This window comes from Martes martes (assembly GCF_963455335.1).
Source record: "Martes martes genome assembly, chromosome: 7".
Lineage (NCBI taxonomy): Eukaryota > Metazoa > Chordata > Mammalia > Carnivora > Mustelidae > Martes > Martes martes.
In genome coordinates, this window is record NC_137894.1 from 139,580,280 (window position 1) to 139,604,118 (window position 23,839).

The 23,839-nt window shown below is 56.2% G+C and overlaps 1 protein-coding gene and 1 long non-coding RNA gene across 3 annotated transcripts in view; one reads left to right on the plus strand and one right to left on the minus strand.

The window, feature by feature from the left end:
• Nucleotides 1–11,412, minus strand: LOC308346426. The gene is made up of 2 exons (XR_013967179.1): nt 11,380–11,412; nt 1–645 (listed from the first exon to the last, which is right to left on the minus strand). It is a non-coding gene; the product is annotated as an uncharacterized lncRNA (long non-coding RNA).
• HHIPL1 (HHIP like 1) overlaps nt 10,132–23,839 on the plus strand; it is a 24,275-nt gene continuing 10,567 nt past the window's right edge. For both annotated transcript variants that reach the window (XM_080809331.1, XM_080809332.1), the window contains exons 1-5: nt 10,132–10,421; nt 15,804–16,450; nt 19,019–19,162; nt 21,271–21,599; nt 22,057–22,183. In XM_080809331.1, coding sequence (XP_080665457.1) covers nt 10,152–10,421; nt 15,804–16,450; nt 19,019–19,162; nt 21,271–21,599; nt 22,057–22,183 — 1,517 coding nt within the window. In that variant the 5' untranslated portion in view covers nt 10,132–10,151. The remainder of the gene's footprint in view (nt 10,422–15,803; nt 16,451–19,018; nt 19,163–21,270; nt 21,600–22,056; nt 22,184–23,839) is intronic.

Here is a 23,839-nt window from a genome sequence, read left to right on the forward strand (position 1 = left end):
GGCAATCACTGTTTTTATAAAGCACAGCTCCCTCCCTCTGCGCACACTTAGCACCCCTGCTCCCAAAGACCTGCCTCCTGCTGGTTAAGAGCATGGACCAAGGCCCAGCCGGCCTGGCCTCAAGTCCTGGGGCTTCTGCTCACTCCCTGTGTGCCCCTGGACAAGTGACTCACTTTGCTGCCTCTCGCCCTGGGCACAACAGGACGCACCCCAAAGCCCCTGGGTGGACTGGGTGAGCTCAAACTGTGCCTGCCCCAGCCTGGCTGGTGCCCAGGAAGGACACGCATCTGGACCCCTCCAGGGCGTACCACCAAAGCAGCTGTCTGGCCCTGCTGCTAGAGGGACACGGGGCTCCCTGGGGTGCGACTGTAGCCTGACTTTGTGGCTGAGTTTGACTCTGGAATGGCTGGCTTCACGTGTGTTGAGTGTGTACCTTATGTGGCTGGGACAGTCCCGGGGGCCCCAGCAGGTGTTGGCTCTGACTAGGGGAAGCGGGGGGTGGGGGCGGGGGGACTTGCTGGCCGTGGGGATCCAGGCCCACACTTTGCGATCCCCCGAGGCCATAGCAGAGCCCACATCATAGCAGAGTCCACGAAACAGGTTCCCAGCTTCCCGGCTTCAGGGATCCAGCTTGATCTTGTTCTGCTAAGGGAAAGAGATGCAAATAGCACATGACCCAGTCCTGGCCTCTGGGACAGGGCCCGCTCCCCTGCCTCAGCTCTGGGCTTGGAGGCAGAGTCTGCAGCCTTGGGATGGGCTCTCGGCAGGCGTGGGGTTGGGAGGGGCAGGGGTGCCTGGGCAGAGGCACCAGCACGAGCAGGAGCAGGAGAGGTAGATTTGCAGGGAGGTTTCAGGAATAGGCAAATGGACAGAGCCGAGACCATGAGGGCCCCCAGGGAGTGTCGCTACGGCTGGCGCCTGAGGTCCAGGTGTCGCAGAGGGGATAGGACAGGGCAAGGCAGTGGCTCTGGCTATGTGGGTAAGACCACCTGTTCCTCTTTGTCTCTCTGAATGAAAGCGACAACAAAATCGATTGCTTGAAAACCTCTTCTTTTCAGGAGAAGTGAGGGGGTCCCAGGGGACCTCAGCTGCTCGTCCCCGTATTCCTGGACAGGGAAGACGGCAGGAGGATGGAGGAGGACCAGGCAATTCTTCTGGGAATTCGAGACGCCAAGTCCCAGCCCAGGTGCCTCCCTCCCTCAAGGAGTCTCCCGGGTTGTCCTGGTCCTCTCTGGAGGTTGTGTGGCCGCCAGCACAACCAGGCAGCTCCAAGGAGCCCCCTGGTGGCCCAAGAAGTTTCTGCAGCCACATGGGCCCGGGCTCTCACTCCTGGACATCCCTACGTGGGACCTTTCTCAGGACCCAGCCCTGTGCCGGGCAGCTGGCTGGATGCCACCAGGGAAACGGCAGCAGCAGCAGCCCTGTGAGGTGGGCGCTACCCCGTGTTATAGACGCGGACCCCTGGAGGGGACTGTCCTGGGTTAGCAGGCTGCTGCCCAAAATCCATTGTCAGGGAAAGAAGTGTATTTATTTTTATTATTTCTTAAAGATTTTATTTGTTTATTGGAGAGAGAGACCATGAAAGAGAAAGAGAGAGCGCACAAGCAGGGGGGAGTGGTGGGGGGAGAAGCAGGCTCCCCGCTGAGCAGACTGCCAATGCAGGGCTCGATCTCAGGACCCTGGGATCATGACCGGAGCCGAAGGCAGACGCTTAACCACTGAGCCACCCAGGTGCCCTGAAAGTGTATTTATTTTTAAAATAATGATCAAGCATGCAGATGCACGCGTAAACTCTAGAGGACCATGCAAGAAGCTGGCATCACCACGGGCTTCTGAGCTGGGGGGCCGGGGTACAGTGTGGGAATGAACCATTTTCACTGGGTTTAGTTTTGTGCTTTCTGATTTTTGAACTATATGGAAATATTGCCTGTACTTAAAAATGCATGAAAGATTTGAATATTCGTGGATCTTCAGTGACAAAAAGAACCTTGGGAGTGACCGAATTTCCTCCCAGTTACAGCAGCACAGACAGGAGGCTGCTCAGCAACTACTTGTATGCCTCCGGTGGTGGGGAGCTTACCCCTTACTTTACCCCAACTCCCAGTCTGGAAAGATCCTTTCTCTGTGGGCTGGAACAGATCTCTCTGCTCAAAACTCTCTCTTCTGGGATGAACTTCTGGCTCTCTGTAAGCTGTCTGGTATTAGCTGAGCACTCAGCTCTCAGCAACCTCAGAGCCCACTTTTTGGAATTTTAGGAATGGCCAGGACTCTGAGGCCAAAGCAGGACTCACCCTCCCCACATGGGGCAGGCCCCTGATTGTAACAATGGGGAGGAAGCCTTGTTGCCCAAAACCCCTGTCTCCTCATTTTGTGGTGTCGCATCACCTCACCCTCCAGGGCTGGGGTGGTGAGCCGGATCTGAGACCAGCCAGGGGCTCTCTGCAGCCAGGATTATGATGCAAACTGCATTTGGGAAGCCCCATGGGTTGCTGTGGAAGGGTTCTGGGCAGAAGTGTGACAATCTGATGAGACTTGACAAATGTCCTAAAATAGGTTTCCCTCTCCCACTTATTGAATCATCAGGTAAGGAGAGCTGCCTCCACGGACTCAGGGCTCCTGTCCTTGTGGGACACAGAGAGAAAGCAGAGGAGGGGAAGAGGCAGCCTTCCTTTCCTGTCTTTAAAATGATAGCCTGGGGGAGCCTGGGCGGCGCAGTCCAGTTAAGAGCCCAACTCTTGGGGGCACCTGGGTGGCTCAGTGGATTAAGCCTCTGCCTTCGGATCAGGTCATGATCCCAGGGTCCTGGGATCAAGCCCTGCATCGGGCTCTCTGCTCAGTGGGGAGCCTGCTTCCCTCTCTCTGCCTGCCTCTCTGCCTACTTGTGATCTCTCTGTCAAATAAATAAATGAAATCTTTTAAAAGAAAGAAAGAAAGAGAAAGAAAGAAAGAAAGAAAGAAAGAGTCCAACTCTTGGTTTTGGCTCAGGTTGGAATCTCAGGGTCATGATCTCAGGGTGGTGAGATTAAGTCCCAGGTTGGGCTCTGCGTTCAGTGCTTGAAACAGTCTCTGCTCCTCCTCCCATGCTCCTTCTCTCTCTCTCAAATAAATAAATAGATAAATAAATCTTAATAAAAAAGTTTAGGGGCGCCTGGGTGGCTCAGTGGGTTAAAGCCTCTGCCTTCGGCTCGGGTCATGGTCTCAGGGTCCTGGGATCAAGCCCCGCATCGGGCTCTCTGCTCAGTGGGGAGCCTGCTTCCTCCTCTCTCTCTGCCTGCCTCTCTGCCTACTTGTGATCTCTGTCTGTCAAATAAATAAATAAAATCTTTAAAAAAAAAAAAAGTTTAAACTGATAGCCTGTTTTCCAGCTCTGATGTCCATGGATTTTCCCTGGAACTTTGGCTTTGAAACAAGCACTCTGATATTTTTTGGTTGGGATTCCCCCTCCCCGGCATGCCCAGAACAGGATTGAGCAAACCATGCACAGTGTGTGAGAAGAGCACTGGGCACAAAGTAGGGCAAGGCTGTAGCTCCCACATCTGGGACCCTGACGGGACAGGAGCAAAGCCGGTGTTTACTCCTCTCAGGACCTGGGGATGAGGATGGGGAGTCTGCATTCGGCTTCCTAGGAGGTAGGAGCTCTCGTGGTAGCCTCCCAAAAACTCTCCCAGCCCCAAGCCCACTGGGGCAGCACACACAGAGTGTGCAGTTAGGTCTCCCCTGGGGCTTCTGTGCAGGAACGAGGGTGGGCCTCTGTCTGGGGCAAAGGGTGGAGGTGCCTCTGCTCTCAAGATGCCAGGGGCAGGCAGCACCAGTCAGCCCCCTCTGGGGCCCCTCCCATGGCATCTTCCACCTAACTCTTCTCTGACCCTGCCAGGCAAAAATTCCTTTTTACGGACAAGAAAGCACAACTCTGAGAGTTCCGAATTAGTTGCGTATGAAGGCAATGGAGAAGAGTGTTAATAGGTGTGCTGGGAATCAGATGTCTTACTTGAATAAATATAAGAACAAGGCTTTGGCTGCAGGACTTTTCAGAGCCTTTAGCATGCAGAGGTATGTCTTGAATCTCGAGGAGGGGCTTGGAATGGGGCGATTCCAAACTTCCCTGACCACGACACCCTATACAGCCCCAGCCCCTGATAAGAAGACCCAGAACCCTTGGTCCGCAGAACAGAGCACGGGAAATGTCAAAGGAGAACACTGGAAATCTGAATTCCCCAGAACAGCTGGGCTGTCTGGTGGTGCAGATGTGGACACTGAGGTTTAGGGTGGGACTCCCCCAAGGTCAAGACAGAAACAGAGTGCAGATTGAAGCTCAGGGCTGTCTGGTGTCTGGGCCACTTTCCTGGGGGAGCCAGGGCCCTGGAGAATCAGCAGGCAGTTCCCACTCCGAAGGAAGACTGGAGTGCTGGCGCCAAGACCTGCCGTGTGCTCGTAACTGAACCAGCCACTTGGTCAAAGCCACAGGGAGCAGTGAAGAAGCAGCGGATGCTGGCCAGCTGGGTCCTGAGAGGTGTAGTGGAGGGCTGGAGACACGAGTCCCCACGGCTGGTGGCAAGCGGAGAGCCCGGCAGGCCCCAGTGACAGCCCGCTGTGACCCCACCTGGGCTTGCACCCTAGGGACCTCAGGGAAGGGTCCTGCCACTGGGCCCCGGTTCAGATTCCGATCCCTGCACTTCCTGACCCCACTACAATTCCTTGTTGTCAGCAAGGTGTGCCTCAGTTTCCCCATCCGCACATGGTGAAGAAAGCAGGGACAACCCAGTCTGGTGTGGGCAGGGCAGGGAGGGAGATGGTGGGGCCACAGCACATCAGTAGATGTGTCCCCGAGTTCATATGAGACCCCTGAAGTTTCAGAAGAACAAGGGAGAAGTGGCGGGGGGTGTCCTGCAGCCCCATGGGTGGGGGTGGGGTAGCATCTGGGGGGAGGACGATCCCCGTTCCCGTGGCCCCACTGGGACCTGAGGACTGACCCGTGTCCCTGGCAGCTCCCCCGTACAGTCATGCCGGTGCAAGGCTGGCAGGAGGTGGCCCGGGCAGAGCCCCCAGCAAGCCACAGTCTGCGGTAAACACTAATTCTGTCTTCTGCTTTTATTTTTTCTTTTTCCAGGTTTAAACTTAAAAATAGAGGTTCTGAGAAACCAGCAGACTGGCAAGCAGGCCGGTCTTCAGGGACGGTCTGAGCTGCCTTTCGGGGATTTGTGACATCTGTAGAAGGTGGCGGGTACACAGAGGGACACTGTAGACAGCAGTTAGAGAGAGTGCCCTGATTGGTGTGGACAGATCCCAAACACCGGACGGAGCGCAAAGAAGCGAGTCACAAAAGGAAAAGTGCAGCAAGAGATCATTTATACAAACGTTAGGAACATACGAGGTGACCTATGTCCTTGGCGGCACCTGTGGTCTGCACCTTCAGGAGAACCTTCTGGTGCGGGCAGAGGGACAGGCCATGAGGCTGGTGGGAGGGCGCAGGGCGTGGGTCTGTAATCGCTCCCACTTACTGAGGACACACTCTGTGCCGAGCTCTCTTCTGAGAGCCTCGCCCATCATCCCCATTTCACAGATGAGTAAACCGAGGCACAGAGAGGTTAAGTGGCCTGTCCAAGGTCACAGTTAGCCAAGCCAGGGCTCGAGCCCACTGCTCTTGGTTACTGACTCACATGGCCTCTCGCCTGTGGCTCACAGTTCCTCATGTCTTAAAAAGACTGAGGACCTCAAAGCAAAGGCAGCCAAATAGTCACTTTAGCAAAGTCCGGTGGTGTGTTCTTAAGAGCTTAAGGGCTTTTGTAAACGTTTCACACCTACAGAAAATTATAAAGAAGAGAGGAAAGAACACCCAAGAACACACGGGCTCAAAGAACCAGCTTTGTCCCTGCTCCCAGGCAGTGTCCTCTCCCTGTGTCCCCATAACATCCTTCACTCCCAGAAGGCATTGGGTGAAATTGTCCAGTCCATCTGACCCAAGGTTGTGGGAGGAGCTCAAGCCTCACGGAAACAGCAAAGTCTGAGCATTCATTCATTCATTCACTTGCTCACTCATTCCTTCATCCCACCCATGTGCCGATTAGTCCATACAACTGACAGAATGCCCAGCACAGGTCAGATGCTCTACCCTGGGGGTTCAACAGCCACGACACCTGCCTTCAGGGAGGTGAGTGTAGTAGGGACAAGAAGATCCGGTTCTTTTCTTTTCTTTTCTTTTTTTAAGATTGTATTTATTTGTGAGAGAGAGCATGAGGGGTGGTGGGGGAGGGCCGAGAGAGAGAGAAACAGACTCTGCACAGCGTGGAGTCTGACTCAGGGCTCCATCCCAGGACCCTGAGATCATGGCCTGAGCCGAAGGCAGACACCTAACGACTGAGCCCCCCAGGAACCCCTAGAACCCGGTTCTAATACTGATGTTTGCTTTGTCTGAAACTAACATAGCGACCTGGGTTTCTTTTGATTAATGATAGTGTGTAGTATCTTTCTCAACCCCTTTATTTGCAACCTTTCTGAGTCTCCGCATTTAAGTTGGGTTTCTTGTACATAACCAACAGCTAGGCCTCGTTTTTTTGTTTGTTTGTTTTTGGGTTTATTAATTATTTATTTATTTAGGGAGAGAGAGACAGAGCATGAGTGGGAGGAGTGATAAAAAGGAGGAGAAGGAGCACCTTGAGCAGACTCCCTGCGAAGCGGGAAGCCTGACTCAGGGCTTGATCTGAAGACCCTGAAATCATGACCGGAGCTTAAGTCAGATGCTTAATGACCGAGCCACCCAAGGGTGCCTGCACCTCGTTTTTTAACCCACTCTGACAATGTATGAACTTCAATTGGTTTATTTCAACCATTCACATTTAAAGTGACTAATATCTTTTTTTTTCTTTTTTAAAGATATATTTACTGACAGAGAGAGAGAGAGAGATCACAAGTAGGCAGAGAGGCAGGCAGAGAGAGAGGGGAGGCAGGCTCCCTGCTGAGCAGAGAGCCCGATGCAGGACTTGATCCCAGAACCCTGAGATCATGACCTGAGCCGAAGGCAGAGGCTTAACCCACTGAGCCACCCAGGCGCCCCAAAGTGACTAATATCTTAACACGCTACCATTCCAAACTGTTTTCTAACGATTACACGTGTTCCTGGTTTTCCCCTTTTTCTCTGCCTTCCCTGATTTTAATTGAGCATCTACTACTATGATTTCATTTTACTTCCTTTCAAAGAATATCAATTGTGCTTTTTTAGGATGACCTTGGTGGCTGGTCTAGAGTATGCAATTTATATTTCACTTATGACTTTATTTCAGATCAATTTTAGATTTACAGAAAAAGTCCAGCGGAGAATTTTCCTCTGTAGGAAACAGACATTTTTATCGAATGTAAGTCCACCTTCAATGGATACTGTTTTGTTCCCTGCACGGTGCAGGTACCTTGTAAAGAGGTATTCCTACTTCCTCCTTCGCACCCAGCCGCCCTGCTGTCACACATTCAGCCAACCATATGCTATCATCATCTGATACATTGAATTTCTGCGTCTTATCATTATCATTCTCCATGAAGAATTTCTTTAACATTTTTTTGTAGGGCAGGTCTGCTGGTGAGGAATTTTGGGTGGATTTTTTTTTTTTTCTGTTGCTACTATAAAGCTTCTGCTCTGTGCTCTTCCTGCTTGCATGAGTGATGTGGTATGGATCTCCTTCGTCCCTCTGTAGTAAGGAGTTGTTGTTTTTTTCCCCCCCTTCTGGCTTCTTTCAAGCTTTTCTTGTCATTGGTTCTGAATATGAGACACCTAGGTGTCAATTTGTTCGGTGTTCATCCTGCCTTACATTTTCTTAGATTCCCAGATCTGTTGTTAGGTATTTGTCATTAACTTTCATTTTCAGCCCTTGTTACTTCAAATTTTTCTTCTGCTACATTGACTCTTTCTTCACTTCCTGGTTTTCCAATCACGCACGTGTTGCACCTTTGGAAATGGTCCCATAGATCTTGGATGTTCTGCTCTGCTTGCCTCTAACATTTTGCCCCTCTTTGTATGTTAGTTTAGGAAGTCCAAACTGACATGTCTTCAGGGAGCAACTTGAGTCTCCCCTTGACAGCGTCCGGGGGCAACTTGAGTCTCCCCTTGACAGCGTCCGGTCCCCTGATGATCTCAACAGAGGCGTTCTTCATTTCTGTTTCAGTGTTTTTGATTCCTTTTGAAATAGTTTCTTTTAAAATTTTTTCATCAAGTTTTCATCTCTCCGCTTCCATTTCCCATCTGTTCCTGCACGCTGTCAACTTTTTCCATTAGAGCCATATCGTATTAATCACATACTTATTTTAAATTCTCTGATGGTTCCAAATTCTGTGTCTTAACCTGAGTCTGGCTCCGAATGCTTTTCCTCTTCAGACTGTGTCTTTTCTTGTCATTTATCACGCTGTGTCATTTTTTCTTGAAAGCCAGATGTGTTGTACTGGGTAAGAGCGATTGAGGCAAACGGGCTTTTAGCGTGAGGATTTAGGTTGATCCGGCTGGGGTTGCATTTTGGGCTCTGTTTGGCGTAGCTGTAGGAGCTCTCAGCTTCAAATTCCTCTGCTGGCCTTGTTTGGGTCTCCCCTGTTGTCTTTGAGGCTCCCTAAGACCCTGAGATCCTATGATTCCCTTAGATCAAGGGTGTGACCACTGTTACTACACTGGAGGACTGTTCGGTGGTGGTAAAGAGAGAAGAGAAATGTTCTATAACGTTTCTTATGTCCTTGGGCTGTGACACTCACTAGTGTTTCTCAGTAAGCCTCCAAGTTTAGAGAGGGTTGGAGTTGGGAAAATGCCACCCCCCAGGGTGAATAAGGCTCTGGTACTGCCCTTTCCCCTGGAAAGCAAGTCTTTGATACGGAGAGCGCAGCAGCTAGGGTTCACAGGGGTAACTTGTCCTCTGGGGAGATTTCCGGAGGTCAAATCACGAACCTGTAGCCCCCTCCTTCGGACTGTGGCCCTCCCCCCAGGAGCCTCTCACTTGGCACTAGTCCGCACTCAGCCCCCCACGGTTCCCCAAAATGACCATTCAAGCCATCCTAGGAGTTTACAGCTTCTAAGACTTCGCTGTGACTCTCCAGGTCCCTGGAAGGCACTTGACCCTGAGACCTCTGTTCTCTGATGGATGGGAGAAAAAGTCACTCATTTTCAGTTTGTTCAACTTTTTTCTCGTTGAAAGGGCAGAAGCCACAACGCGCAGCTCCTCAGGTGTCCCCAGAAACAGAGGGGCTTGGGCTCTCCCCGACAAGCTTGCTGTGTGAGGCTGGGTGATCTCTCCCCTCTTCTGGGGCCTGTGCTCTTTAATCTGTATGGCTGGACCCAGAACCCAGGCGGGTGATGTAGGGCAGAAGCAGGGGCAGGGGCTGCAGGATGGAGAGCGGGGTGCCCACCCGGGAGGTGTGTAGGAGTGTTTCCCAGAGGAGGCCCAGCAGGATCCCGCTGTAGGGAAATTCGCTGGCCCAGGCGGCGGGGAGAAAGGGAAGAAGCCTGGGGCGGGGAGCGGCCCCACCCCCCCCCCCCCAACCCAGGTCTCGGTTTCATTTCTCCTATGAGTCCCGGGCAGCACCGCCTGCCCCTTACCCTGTCGCACTCCTATTTTTAAGTGATTCGGTGAGAATTCCCGGCCACTGGCTCTCTCGTGTCCCTCCCTGGCCCAGTCGGAGGCGGGACGGAGTCTCCGCACCTCCTGGGCTACATAGCGCCAGGGGCGGGGGCGGGCCGGGGGGTGGGGGTAGTTGGGAAGCCGCCGCCTGGGCGGAACCGGGAAACCGAGGGGCACCTGGGACCCCTCGAGGCCGGGCCATCGCCATTGTATTAAGAAAGGCTCCCGGTCCCGGAGGTAGGGGCCGCTGGAACCGCGGGAACAGAGCTGGCGCCGAGCGCCGAGTTCCGCGCCGCGCCCCTCCTCCTTCAACCCCGCCGGGGCGTCCCCCGACCAGGGGTGGCCTCCCAGCCGGGCCGGTCCCCAACCTCGAGGCCCCTTCCCCGCCGCGGCGAGCGCCCCGGGAGGGTGCGGGCCGGCGCAGGGCCGGTGCCCCGGACGCGGCCGGCGGCTCCCGGGGCGCGCGGGGCCGGGACGCCCGCCCGCCGCCGCCTCCTCCTCCTCCTCCTCCTCCGCGGGCCGGGCCGGGCCGGGGCGGAGCGGGGCGGCGGCGGCGGCGGCGGCGGCATGGCGGGCGGGCGGGCCGGGCCGGGGGCGCTGCTGGCCCTGCTGGCGCTGCGGGCGCTCGGGGCGGCGGCGCACCCGCAGTGCCTGGACTTCAGGCCGCCCTTCCGGCCGCCGCAGCCGCTGCGCTTCTGCGCGCAGTACTCGGCCTTCGGCTGCTGCACCCCCGAGCAGGACGCGGCGCTGGCCGGCCGCTTCGGAGCCCTGGCGGCGCGCGTGGACGCCGCCGAGTGGGCCGCGTGCGCCGGCTACGCGCTCGATCTGCTGTGCCAGGTGAGCGGGCGCGCGTCGGGGCCTCGGTGGCCGGGCGGGAGGGCGGCGGGGACAGCCCCCGCCGGGCAGCGGGCTTTGGACCCGAGGGCCCCGGGCGGGGTCATCCGCGCGGGGCGGGGAGCCGGACTTTGCCATTCATTAGTTTCGTGACTTAGGCCTTCTCCCGGCCTCAGTTTCCCCTTGGGAAGCAAGAGGGCCAGACACACCGGTGTCATCGCTGCCTTGGAGTTTGGGGGTCCCCTCTGTTCCGGGACCTCCTGAAGTCAGCCCCTCAGTGCCCCGCCCTTATGGGGGTACCAGGATGGGAAGCCTTTGTCCCTCTCAGTGCTTCCCCCACCCACTGCCCCAGGGGAGGCGGGAGCAGTCTGGACCTGCGGGGAGCAGGGAGCGGGGTGATGCGCTAGACTTGGGTTTGTGGAGCGGTATGGGGGACACTGCTCCCAGTGAGGGCCCCTCCCTTGCCCTGAGGACACCATCTCAGAGCCCCCGCCCCCTTCCTGGGCCAACTAAGGGGTGCTCACACCCTGGGTGAGCCGGGGCGATGCCTCTGGCCCTTCCTGCCCCACCGAGGTTCCTGCTGTACCCTCTCTGGGAGCGCCCCACCAGGCAGAGGGGCTCTCATCGTTTCAGACCACCTGAGTGACATATCCCTTTGGTGTAACCTCTCTGTCCCATCCGCTCGGAGGGCAGAGCCCCAGCTTCTGCCCCCAGAGGACTGTGCTCTGGCTGTCCCTTTTCCTCCTGCATGGGTCTGATTCTGGAGTGACTGACCAGAATCCCTGGGGAAATGGAGTCGAGGCCAGAAAGCCCTTAGGCTGCCCCTCCCCCCCGCCCCCCGCCCCCCGCCCGGGGTCTAGGCAGTGAGAACCTGGGTGGAAGGGTCTTGCGGGGCAGCCTAGCTGACACCCTGCAGCCAGCCGGGGCAAGGGCAGGAGGGCAGGCTTGGAGTCCGACTTACTGGGTTGATCCTGGTCCTGCCGCTTCCTGGCTCTGCGGCCCTGGGCAGGTCACCACGGCACAACATTGCATCATCTTTAAAACGGGGGCACTCCTAGCCATCCCTCAGAGTTGCCACACAGACCAAAGGGCACATACTCAGGGCTCCGTGGAGGATTCTGGTGGGATTTCTCTAGTGCCTCTTTGGCCTCCACTGGCTTCTCAGCCCTAGGCGGGGACGCCGTGGGGCCCAGAGGCTGATTCAGAGAAAGTCCAGAGAGACAGACAGGGACTTGCTCAGTGGTCACACAGCTCAGGCATGGCCATGGCGGGCACTTGGCCCACACTCGGTGCCATGTGAGGGGGCCGTCTGGGTGAGAAATAAGAGGGTCTGGGCGTGGATGAGGAAGGGAGCCCTGGGGAGCGCCAGAGTGCAAAACCCCTGTGCTGGGCATCTCGGGGGGCCAGAACGGTCTCGTCAAGCATCTTCTCCCTCACGAGCCTGGGGGCGCCTTGGAACCCGGCCCTTCCCCACTGTGGTCATAAGCTGGTTCATGCAGCCACGCCGCATTTGGTAATTGAGCACTGCTCCATGCTAGGCTCAGCAGGGCAGATCAGGTGGGCGGGTCCTAGGAGGAGGAAGGGCAGGGTCAGTCCTCCTACCCCCCTGCAGGAGGCGCCCCTCTTTCCTTGAGAATCTTGCCAGCGGGGCTCGGCCTTGGGCAACCAGTGGTGGAATGGCCACTGGCCCTTGACCCCAGGCGTCTCTGAGAGTGACCTCACGTCTGGAGTGGACGTGGATGGGAGTGGAGGTTGGATCACAGTGTCTCTGGCAGGGCCTCAAGGGAGGGCAGGCGAGTGCTGGGGGGAGGCCCATGCTGCCTGTGAGCCAAGGCCCTGTCTGGATTCATCACCTCTTGATTTCCACATGGGAGGTGGCCACAGGCCTTGTTTACAAGGTTCAGTCAGTGACAGCATTGAATGAAGCATTCGCATCTGCCGTAGGGAGGCGGGATCCCATGAAAACGTGCCCATTCCCACAGTCCCCTCCAGAGCCTGCCCCCATCAGGCCCCTGCGACTCCTTCAGGTGCCCAGAGTGGCTCCTTAGCTGGAGGGTGACTGTCCCTCGTGGCCCCGTCAGACTCTTTCTGAGGGCTTCGCCCTCATCCAGCCAATGCCTGTGTCATCAAGAGGAGAAAAGGCAGCTTGGGACATATGGCCCCCAGGTTCCTAGTAGGCACACCACGACCTTCCTGGATAACTGAGCTTGCCTCTCTGCGTAACCAGAAGTCATCCAAGTCTGGTTTCTGATGGAAATCTGTGTGGAACATGCTCTGCAGGCACGTGTACTGGACCGACGTTTCCCCAGAGCCTGTTAGGACCCGGCCCTGTGCTGGGTCCTGGGCCCAGAGGCAGTTGGCAAGTCACAAGCCCAGCCTCAAAAGTCCCCTTGTTCAAGTCAGGAGACAGACACACTGATCTTATCAGAACGCATAAAAGCCTTCCCAAGGGTGACTGAACACTATGGGGCATGGGGACAAAGGCTGTACTTTCCCTGGAAAAGTCAGGGAAGCCTTCCTGGGAGAGGAAACATTGAGAGTTCATCTAGTTTGAGCATTTACTGAACAACACATGCATCATCTCATTTATTCCTCCCAACAACTATGAGGTTGGAATTCCTTTCCCCTTTTACAGATGACGACGACACAGGCACAGAGAGGTTAAGGAACATGCCTAAGGTCACACAGGGAATAGTAAACTCAGTCTGCAGTACACTCTAACTCCAAAGCCCTTCCCTTAATAACTCTCTCATATTGCCTGTTTTCTTGGAGCCCCACTGTGTGCTGGGACCCCTGCCCTGGATGGTTTCATGTCTGTGGGGCAGATAGACATACCAAGAGATAATCAAGTCCTAGGCAGGCAGACAGGCTGAGTCATCTCTCGCCATTGGGGAGGTGCCGGCACAAGTGGAAAGTTCACCCCACACGCTACAGTTACATTCTGATGATGTTGTGTCTGAGATGCAGACAGAGAGCTGTGAGAGCTTGCAATAGGGCCAGGGGTGGGGGTCCTGGGAGAGGGTGGGGGCAGTCAGAGAAGGCTTCTCTGTTAGGTCTGGAGCCATGGATAGCAGTTTGCCAGATGTGGAAGTGGGAGAGGAGGAAATCTCCTCCCAAGAGAACACTGTGTGCAAAGTCTCAGCCTTCCTAAGGAATAGGTGTAGACGTTAGAAATTTTTGGAACTCAGGGCCATGAGTCACAGATGTCACCAAGCCCACAGTGGCCGTTTCTGGGCAGCAGGCTGTTTGCTTCCACGCTGAATGGCCCAGGCAACTGAGCAGTGTGATACTATATCAGTTTTTCTTGGGTTTTCTCCTGCCTCTTCCACTGATCATCCTTGCCAGCAGCGATCACGACACTCCCCTGTCCTGTCCTGCTTTTGGATTGCTCGGGTCTGAGGACCACGTTTGCATTGTGTGTAAATAAGAGTACACAGGCCACGAGTAAGGGCTTGCCAGGCCCAGAGTTGGGTGCGTGGAGGCTCAAATTCCAGGCTGGCTGTCCCTGGAGGCTCTCTATGCTCCCTCTCTAGCTCTGGGCTGGGCTTTGACCAGTGGAGGGCACTCAGACTGGCTTCTAGAAGTCTCTTCTAGTCCTGTTGTGTCTCTGAGGCTGAGGACGGCATCTGGCACATAGTCTGTGTCTGGTCAACGCTTGCTGAAGGAAACACTGCTGACTAATCTGGGGAGAGCGGCGGTCCGGGCGTCATGAGGGCTGGGTCTGAGCCCTGGTGTGACCACTTCTTGGCACAGGGCCTTCCTAGAGCCTCAGTTCCTCATCTATAGAATGGGAGTCGCTGTGACCTTACTTTGCAAAAATTAAGTGAGGCGTGTGTGCATGCCGACCCTTCCTAGCCCACCCAGAGCTGCTGGCCGGACATGTGGGAGGCTCCAGGGGGCTGTGAGGGAGATGGTACTGCGTAGTGACCTCGTCAGTGAAGGGTGACATGGGAAACGTGGTCTCCGTGTCTGGGCCTGGGACAGTGGCTGACCAGAGACCAACCACACATGGCCAAGTGGCCCTCAGCCTCCCAGTAGCACTAAGGTGCCGGGAGGACAAGGCCATGGTGTGACCACAGTCGTTGAAAGGGAGGGCGTCCCTCTTGGCTCAGAGCCTGAACACACACGCCAGAGGGCAGTCTGCCCCCTCCTGTCCCTGGAGGCCTCCTGCTGGATCCCAGCCTGGCCCCGCTAGCAGAGGGGGAGCGTGGTTCCAAGAATCCATCCCCACCATGAATCAGGACCTTCTGCTGGACGGGAAGGAGGGCAGAGCACTTTATCCATCAGCTCCCTCCTCCCAGGGCTCAAAGTTTTGCCCCACTGCTCCGTCCTCCAGATCGTGCCCGTGTGGGTACTGAGTGGGGCCCCCAGTGTCTCTTCAGTGGGGGAATCCTCAGCAGGGGCCAGGGAGGCCGAGGGTGGCTGCTCCGCCTCCCCCAGAGCAGAGGACAGCTCAAGACCCCACCTGAGGTTTCTGAGCAAGGGAGGAAGAAAGGGCTGGGGCCAGGGTTGGGGGGACATGTGGGCATGGGTGTTACCAGCTTGCCACGAGCCAGACTCCATAGTGCTGGGGAGAGCGGGGCTGACACCAGATCATACCCCTACCCCTCCATGCTGCCCAATGGCACTGAATGACACTGGGGGGAAGTTGTGCCTCGGTCTCCCCTTCTGTAGCACTCTTCCCTTCGTGGGCCTTTGTAAAGGTTAAGTAATGGAGGTCAGAGCACCATTCGCTGGCTAGGGTAGGTCAGGTGGGTTAGTACCCAGCACACGCCCTAAGCACTCACTCTGGCCCCGCTATGTGCTAGGCACTGTGAGGTTCTGGGACACACAGTGACCGGAGAGGCAAAACACCTGCCCTTGTAGGATTTTGGTTCCAAGGAAGATAGACAGTAAACACACAGACACATGAATTTTTATTATGATACCGAGTCCTGGTAAGGTTTTTGGTTTGGGTTTGGGGGGGGCGTTTAAGCAGAGTCGGAGGCTACGAGGTAGTCCTGGTGGTGGATGTGTGGTCTCTGAGGAGCTGTCCCTTGAGTGGGGAGTAAGTTATGCCGATATAGGGCTGGGGCATCGTATGTAAAACTGTCTCAGACCCTTTCTGGAGCCCAGTAGGGGCTCAAGGTCAGCTGCTGCCGCTAGCGGTAATAGTAATGGTTGGTTGGTGCCGACGGAAGCAATAAGGCAAGAGAAAGAAGTTAAGGGGACAGGAGGGTGAGGGTTGCAGCCAGCGAGGAGAATTCCCGTGTTGCTAGACAGATGGCGTTGTTCCCACTTTACAGGCCGGCAGCCTGAGGCTCTAGCAGGTGGGTACCTGGCCAGCAGTCACGCAGCTGGTATGCACCTGCCCACAGCATCCCGGGGCTGGCCCTGTCCCTGCAGGAATGCTCACCGTACGCAGCCCACCTCTACGATGCCGAGGACCCGTCCACGCCCCTACGCACCGTGCCCGGGCTCTGCGAGGACTACTGTCTGGACATGTGGCAGACGTGTCGGGGCCTGTTCCGCCACCTGTCGCCTGACCGAGAGCTCTGGGCCCTGGAGGGCAACCGGGCCAAGTTCTGCCGCTACCTGTCCCTGGACGACGTGGACTACTGCTTCCCCCACCTGCTGGTCAACGAGAACCTTAACTCCAACCTGGGCCGCGTGGTGGCCGATGCCAAGGGCTGCCTGCAGCTGTGCCTGGAGGAGGTGGCCAACGGGCTGCGCAACCCCGTGGCCATGGTGCACGCGCGGGACGGCACCCACCGCTTCTTCGTGGCCGAGCAGGTGGGGCTGGTGTGGGCCTACCTGCCCGACCGCTCGCGGCTGGAGAAACCCTTCCTGAACGTCAGCCGGGCGGTGCTCACCTCGCCCTGGGAGGGCGACGAGCGGGGCTTCCTGGGCATAGCCCTCCATCCCAGCTTCCGGCACAACGGCAAGCTCTACGTCTACTACTCAGTGGGGTTCGGCTTCGACGAGTGGATCCGCATCAGCGAGTTCCGGGTCTCTGCAGATGACATGAACACCGTGGACCACGGCTCGGAGAGGTGCTTTCCCCGGAGGGGCCCCACCGGGTGGGGCAGGGCTGGGATTGGGCTGGCATGGGTTGGGCCTGCACCGGTCTTAAATCCCCCCATCACACCCAGTGAGGGGGGCTGAGCCCGTGTGTTGGGCTCAGCACCCCAGGATCATGTCCAGGCTTCTGGATCAGCCGCTGCGGGTGGTTTGTTGCATTCGATTCTCCTAGCGCCCGATGAGGGTAGCAGTAGGCTCCCCATTTCCCAGGTGAGGAAGTGGTGGCTTGGAGAGGTGAAGTGACCGGCCAGGCCACACAGCTGGGAAGCCTCAGAGCTGGAATCCGGGTGTGTCTGTCTCCTGAGCCCCACCTTCCACTTCTCCTCCCCGGGACCCTCTGCCCCCCACCCCAGCAGGTGTATTCCGCGCTCTCGACATGAGCCCACTCTCTGTGTATTACCTGTGCCCCCCACTGTTTTCAAAACCACCCATGAAGGGCGCTTGCATCAGTCTGGGTCCAACGGGAAAATAAATCCCGTGCCAAGTAGTAGGTCAACAGGCAGGACTGGATACTGGGAATTAGCACCTCAGGCATTAGAAATGAAAGAACAACCTGGGGAGGAAGTACGGTGAGCCTGAATTTCCCAACCAGAGGAAGCTGTCTCCACCTCTCGGGCTGGAGAGTCAAGGTGAGAAGGTGGGGTTGCTAGAGCCCCAGAGCGGGGGGCACTCGGGCAGCTGGAACCACAGTGGGTCTGGGCAGGGGAGCCGGGGCCAGGGAGGAAGTGCAGCTGCGGCCAAGGCTTGCCCAGCAGAGAGAGCGATGGGGAGAGATACCCAGGCTTCTCCCTTCTTCCCACCTTCCAGTCTCCTGCCAGTGCCATCCATTGGCTGTCCTTAGCTGGAGGCCAGCCAGCAAAGGGGCATGGGAAATGTAGTTTGCAGGATCTGAGTCTTTGCCTTAGAGAGCAGGTAGGGGCCGAACAGGACTGATCTGAGGCAAAAAGGCAAATAATAGCACATCGGACAGTTAATAAAACTGTAAATTCTTGACATTGAAAGTGTAAAAAGGAGAAGGAATCAAATAGGCTGGCTGACATGAAGGCTAATGTAGGTCTTGTCATGCAGCATTAATTTTGACTGTGAGCGTCCTGACAACCAGGGCAAAAGGAGAAAACATAATTCTCATTATCTGATACGAGGCTGAGCAGCCCGTTCTCCAAGAGATACCAAGCTATCACATGGCTCGCACAGAGAGACCAAGGGACAGAATGGATGTGCTTCATTGGTAACTTTTAAAAAAGGATTCCTGGTAAAAACTGAAGGTGGGACACACAGTACAGAGAGGAGTCTATTTCAGAGTGAGTGTTCAGTGAGGGTCCTCTGGGGACCTGTCAAGTACAAGCCTCGAACTTGAGTCACACAGGGAGAGGTAGGGGCTCAGGAAGGGGCTGAGACCAAGTGGTCACCCTGCCCAAGTCAGCTGTCGGTCCTTGTTCCCAGGGCTGGGATCCCCATGGTAGGTGGACGTCTCGCAGTTTGAGCTGTCCTTTGAAGGGAGGACTTGGTGTCTGGGGCTCTGTTTCACGCCCCAAGTGATGTGTATTGGCCTCGATGGAAAGATTTCCAGTCTTGGTTCTGGAGCCCTTAAGTCCTGGGTTCAAGTTCTTTGACCTTCCTGTGCCTTGGTTTTTTTTCTCTGTATTAATAAGAGATTAGTTAAGTCAGTGGCCTAGCCTGGAAAACCTAAGCCAACAGGGAGTTGACTACAAAGGTATTGGGAGGATCTGGAGAAGGAAAAGGGAAACTCAAAGTTACCTGAAGATTAGGAATTGCAAGAACCCGGGGGAACAGAACCGAAAAGGTCTTCGTGTTGCTCCTGGTACCAAGATGTCTGGGTGGATCCCAAGAGTCCACCTGTGCGAGCCACTGTTCCCATTCCTGCAACTACCACTTCTGGAGACAGTGCCAAAGCCAGCGAAGTGTGACTTCTCCTGTCTTCTTGCCCCTCCACTCTCCACCGGAACCCCAACCAGAAGCCAGCTGGCTGGCCGTGTAGCAGAAGGCCGTGGCGGTAAAGGAGATCCCTGAGGGGTTGGGTGTGTAACTGAGCACAGCCCACCCCGTGCAGCCCGCCTCCTTAGAAATTACAATACACAGTGAAAGACAGGTGTGTGTAGAAAGTGCTCGTCTTATGTGGCTGGTAGTCAGGTAGCTACGATTAAGAAGAAACCTTTTGTGGCAGTGACTGGATCAACAGTTATGCATGGTCATAACTGGGGAGGTCGAAGTGGGGAACAGTAGGAAGACCTGAGTTCTAGTCCCAGCCCTGCTACCTATGGGCTGTGTGACCTTGGACAAGTTGCTCAACCTCTCTGAGCCTCTGGTTCCTCCTTAGCACAATGGAGTGAATTATCCCTACCCAGCCTACTAGACCCTTACAAAAATCACCTGCTACAAAATATATGAAAAATCTTTCAACTGCAAAATGGCATCCAAGAGAGAGGAGGTTTTATTGGTGTGATCTTATTTTGTGTTTTTGGCTGAGGCTGGTGTTTTTTTGTTTGTTTGTTTGGTGGGGGTGGCCTATCTTCTTTTAGGATAATCCTGGAGATCGAAGAACCAGCCTCGAACCACAACGGGGGCCAGCTGCTGTTCGGGGACGATGGTTACCTCTACATCTTTACTGGTGACGGCGGGATGGCCGGAGACCCCTTTGGGAAGTTCGGAAATGCCCAAAACAAGTATGTTCTGCTTTTGGCTGGCCAGTGGGTTGGTTTCTATACTCTTCTGCAGGGGGACTTCCTTCCTCTACCACGCAGCATAGGGCAGTAAGTAGAAAGGACTTGGGGTCCCAGCTCAGTCTGCAGCTAGCCAGTGTGGGACCCCCGTCAAGTCACTTCCACTCACCAGTTGGAGGGAAGAATATAGTCTCCAGGGGGAGGCTTGTCATGAGGAGTAAAGGTGATCGTGTTTGTGAGGGGCAGGCATAGAACCCACTTGTCACGGATGCCTGATAAGGGACATCAGAGAGCCTCTGGGAAGTCAGCCCAGCCCCGCTCGAATCAGAGGAAGGAAAGGGAGCCTTCTCAGACCAGATGGGGAGTGTGAGCTGGTCAGAGCAGGGCTGTCTGGGAAACTGAGGCACAGGCTTGGTGTTGTACTTCTTGGCTTGAGCGGATGGTCTGCTGATCTTCTCCTACACACACACACACACACACACACACACACACGCTGTCGATGAGGATATCTAGGGCAGCCTCTTCCATTCTCTTAGCAAAAATGACAAAACCTTCCTTAGCCCAGAAAGTAAAAATAGCGAGAGTGATGTTGATTACAGTAATTAAAGTGTTCGCGGTCCGTGACGTGCGCTTTCATACGTGACAGTGTAAGAATCCCTGCAGCCTTCTCATGTTTGGGATGTGTTTAGCGATGTAGTGGGGAAAATAGAAATTAAGGATTTGGGGATAATTGGACGGAACTTAAAACATTATTTTGCTGCTATGAGTTTTGCCCACTTGCATCACGAAGCTGGCTGCGCGGTGTGGGGGCTCGGGGTGGGATCGGCAGCTTCGTGCCCAGCGGGCTGGAGCGCGTTGGGGGGGCTCCTCAGAGCAAGACATAAGAGACCACAAATGGGGGATGAATCATGGGGCATCTCTGGGTGGGAGCCTCTTACAAGGTTAAAGAAGGCACTGCTGAGATGTCTGATGGTGAGCCAGAGGCTTGGGTGCGGACACTGGGCTGGAATGAGGGTACCCAGCGGTGCACACTGCTCAGTCCTGCCTGGAAAAGCAGTGGGGCGGGGCGGGGATGGGGGGGCACTAGAGTGTTCACAGTGAAGACAAGAGCCGGGTGATAAGGAGGTGCTCTAGAGAGCTCTCCTCGCTCTTGGGGCCCCAGAAACTGATGTTGCCTGGTGCCGTGGGAGTGGCCCAACCAGCCCAGAGCTGCCCGGGGGAGTGGCAAGTTGTCCCCTTCTGCAGCCTGGGTGGCCTCATCTCTGAGGTAGGGGTGGTGGGTGTAGCATGTGGGGTGAAGGGCTGCTGAGGCCTGTCTGTCTGTCTGACAATGGGTCGTTCTGCCCCCTCATGTCCTCGATGGTGAGAGAGAAAGCAAGGAGCCCAGCTCCCATTTCCTGCTGAGATCTGCGGTCTTTTCTCTCCCGGTCCCTGAGCGCTGCCCTGTACTTCTGCACTTGACTTCGATTATAGCCATTCACTCACCAAACACTGAATGAGCCCCTCTCACATACCGGTCACTGTCCTGAGTGTTGGAAGAAAACTGTACATCTGAGTGTTTTCACTCCCTGGGACAACCCTGTAAGAAGACAGGAGGGAAAGGAAGCCCCTAACATGACAGCGAGGAGACAGGCGTGGGGAAGTTGGAAAGAGTGTTGTGGCCATGAGCCTGGGTTTCTGTGGTTCCGCTGTGTGCGCCGGATGCCAGCCCACCCTTTACTAGCCGTGTGACAACAGGGCACGTTATGTGACCTTTCTGAGCTCAGCTGCCCCATCTCTAAGAGGGCATCACAGTGGTACTCACCGACCTAAAAGGTTGGTGGTGAGGATGAGATGGAACAGTAGAAGGTAAGTATGTCCAATGCTTCCGGATGCTGGCACATGAGAAGGTGCCCCATAAGTGCTGAATGAATGAATGAATGAATGAATGCATGAATGCCGGGACCCAGCTGGTAAGCAGCTAGGGAGAACTTGAACCGGGGTCTCCGGCCCCGCAGCCCAGGCTGGCCTTGACCGTGCCCGGCACCTTCCGTGGGCTGCCCCGGGTGCCCTGGGGTGAACCCTGGCGCTGGCTGAGCCCGAGCTGCGCCTTGTCCCCCCCTGGCCTGCAGGTCGGCGCTGCTGGGCAAGGTGCTGCGCATCGACGTGGACCGCAACGAGCGCGGCCCGCTCTACCGCATCCCGCGCGACAACCCGTTCGTGGGCGACCCCGCCGCGCGGCCCGAGGTCTACGCCCTGGGCGTGCGCAACATGTGGCGCTGCTCGTTCGACCGTGGCGACCCCGCGACAGGCGCCGGCCGCGGGCGCCTCTTCTGCGGAGACGTGGGCCAGAACAAGTTCGAGGAGGTGGACCTGGTGGAGCGCGGCCGCAACTACGGCTGGCGCGCCCGCGAAGGCTTCGAGTGTTACGACCGCAAGCTGTGCGCCAACGCCTCCCTCGGTGACCGCGCCCCCGGGGGGCCACCTCCCCGGCTCTGCATCTCCCCTCCCATGGTTGTGCTCAGCGCCTCCCTTGTGCCCCCCGCGCCCCCGTGGCGCATCGAGACCGCCCCGAGCCCCCGGAGACGCTGATCCCGCACGCCATGGGGTGTGCGCCGGTGCCTGTCTCGGGACCTGGTGGGCCCCCATCCTGGATCTCCCCTCGCCTCTCCCTGCCTCCCCAGCGCTGCGGTGCTGCTCCTGGCTGTCCCCATCCCTGCAAACCCATGCTCTCTCTTCCCCACCGTCCCCAAGCCCTAAGCACCTTCCTCCTTCCGTGACTCTGTGTGGGGCCCCCAACTCAGGCCCTCCCGGTGACCTCCCCTCCTCTTGCCCCTCTAGGCTCAGACCACCTACCAAGCTCATTGTGGGGGAGGGGCCGGCCGGCAAGCTCATCCCAGCTTCTCCCCTCTCTGCAGATGACGTCCTGCCGATTTTCGCCTATCCGCACAAACTGGGCAAGTCGGTCACGGGAGGCTATGTGTACCGGGGCTGTGAGTACCCCAACCTGAACGGCCTCTACATTTTCGGCGATTTTATGAGTGGGTAAGTGGCCCATGGGCTCCGGTGCCAAGCAGCTGCTGCCGCTGGCTTGCTGTAGAAAGCAGGGTACAGGTGCGCTGGGTGTGTGTGCCCGCAGGGGGCACGTGGTCGCTGCCCCCTGACCAGGACCTCCGAGTGGGAGCCAAGCAGGTCTCCTCCTCTGGGAGGAAGTCCGGAGTCCCATCTCAGGAAGCAGCCGAACCCGCCCCAGCTTCTCCGGATAGTCTTCCCCGGCCTTGCTGGCGGCCTCAAGCAGCCCCATGAAGGCTCCGCTACCGACCACAGACGGGATGCTTGGTGACGTGCAGACCCCTTGGTCTCCCCCTCCCACCGGACAGTCACAGGCTCCAAGCCTGACAGCAGTGCTGGGGGGCAGGGAGGACAGAGGTGGAAGGTGGGGGCGACTTCCTCGACAGACTCTGGGCCACCTGGTTTCCCCAGAAGCCAGGACCTGCCTCTCATTTGACTGGGTTTCTGGGGAGCTTTCCTCTAGAAGAGTCTGGAGAGGTCATTCTGCTGGGGAGGGGGGCGCTGGGGCTCCAGCCAGGGGCCGACTGTTGGGGCCCCTGGTGCCTTGTGAGCCAGCCAGGTGCTCCAAGTAAAGATTTTTTTTCCTTCCTCCCTCTCTCCCTTCCTTCCTTCCTTTCTTTCTTTTTTTTTAAGTTCATGGGGCGCCTGACTGGCTCAGTCAGTAGAGTATGTGACTCTTGATCTGGGTCATAAGTTCAAACCCCAGGTTGGGGGTAGAGAGGACTTAAAAATAAAATCTTAAAAAAAAATGTATCTGAGATTGCTGCGTCTGATCCTGGCCCACTTATTAGCTGTGTGACCTTGAGTCAGTGATGTCACCTCTCTGTGCTTCCGTGTCCTCATCTGTAAAAGGGAGATGATAACAGTACTTGCTTCCTAGGGTTGGAGGACTGAGTCAGTCAAGACATACACCACTTGGAATCCAGTTTGTGCTCAGTATCTGGTGGCTCCTAGTTATTCCTACCCGGGGCGCCTGGCTGGCTCAGGTGGTAGAGCAGGAGACCCTTCATCTCAGGGTTGTGAGTTCAAGCCCCACACTGGGCGTGGAGCTTACTCAAAGAAAAAGCAAAATTAAAAAAAAAAAAAATTATTTCCACCCTAGCCTCTCCACATGAGGACAGTGAACAGGGTTCCCCAGGAGTGAAAACAAGGAGATATGGAAGCTCGAAGCTAGCCAGATAATTTCCATCTCTTGCAGGCCGCTGGTGTGAGATTGGTTTGTGGCCTGCACATGGCCAGCTGGGGCCGAGGGAGAAGCCTGACCTGGGCCTCTGGGTGCTGGGGCCTCTCCAAGCTCCGCCCTTCCCTTAGGGTCTGCCTCTCCCGCTCAGCTTTTCCATCTGGAAATGGGTCTAGATGAAGCCTCTCTTTCTTTCTTTCTCTCTCTCTCTCTCTTTTTTTTTTAATTTATTCATTTGACAAAGAGCGCACAAGTAGGGGGAGTGGCAAGCAGAGGGAGGAGGAGAAGCAGACTCCCCATCGAGCAGGGATCCTGATGCGGGCCTTGATCTTGGGACCACTGGGATCACGACCTGGGCCAAAGCAGATGCTTAACTGACGGAGCCACCCAGGAGCCCTCTTTTTTTTTTTTTTTTTTTTTAAGTAATCTCTACATCCCACATGAGGCTT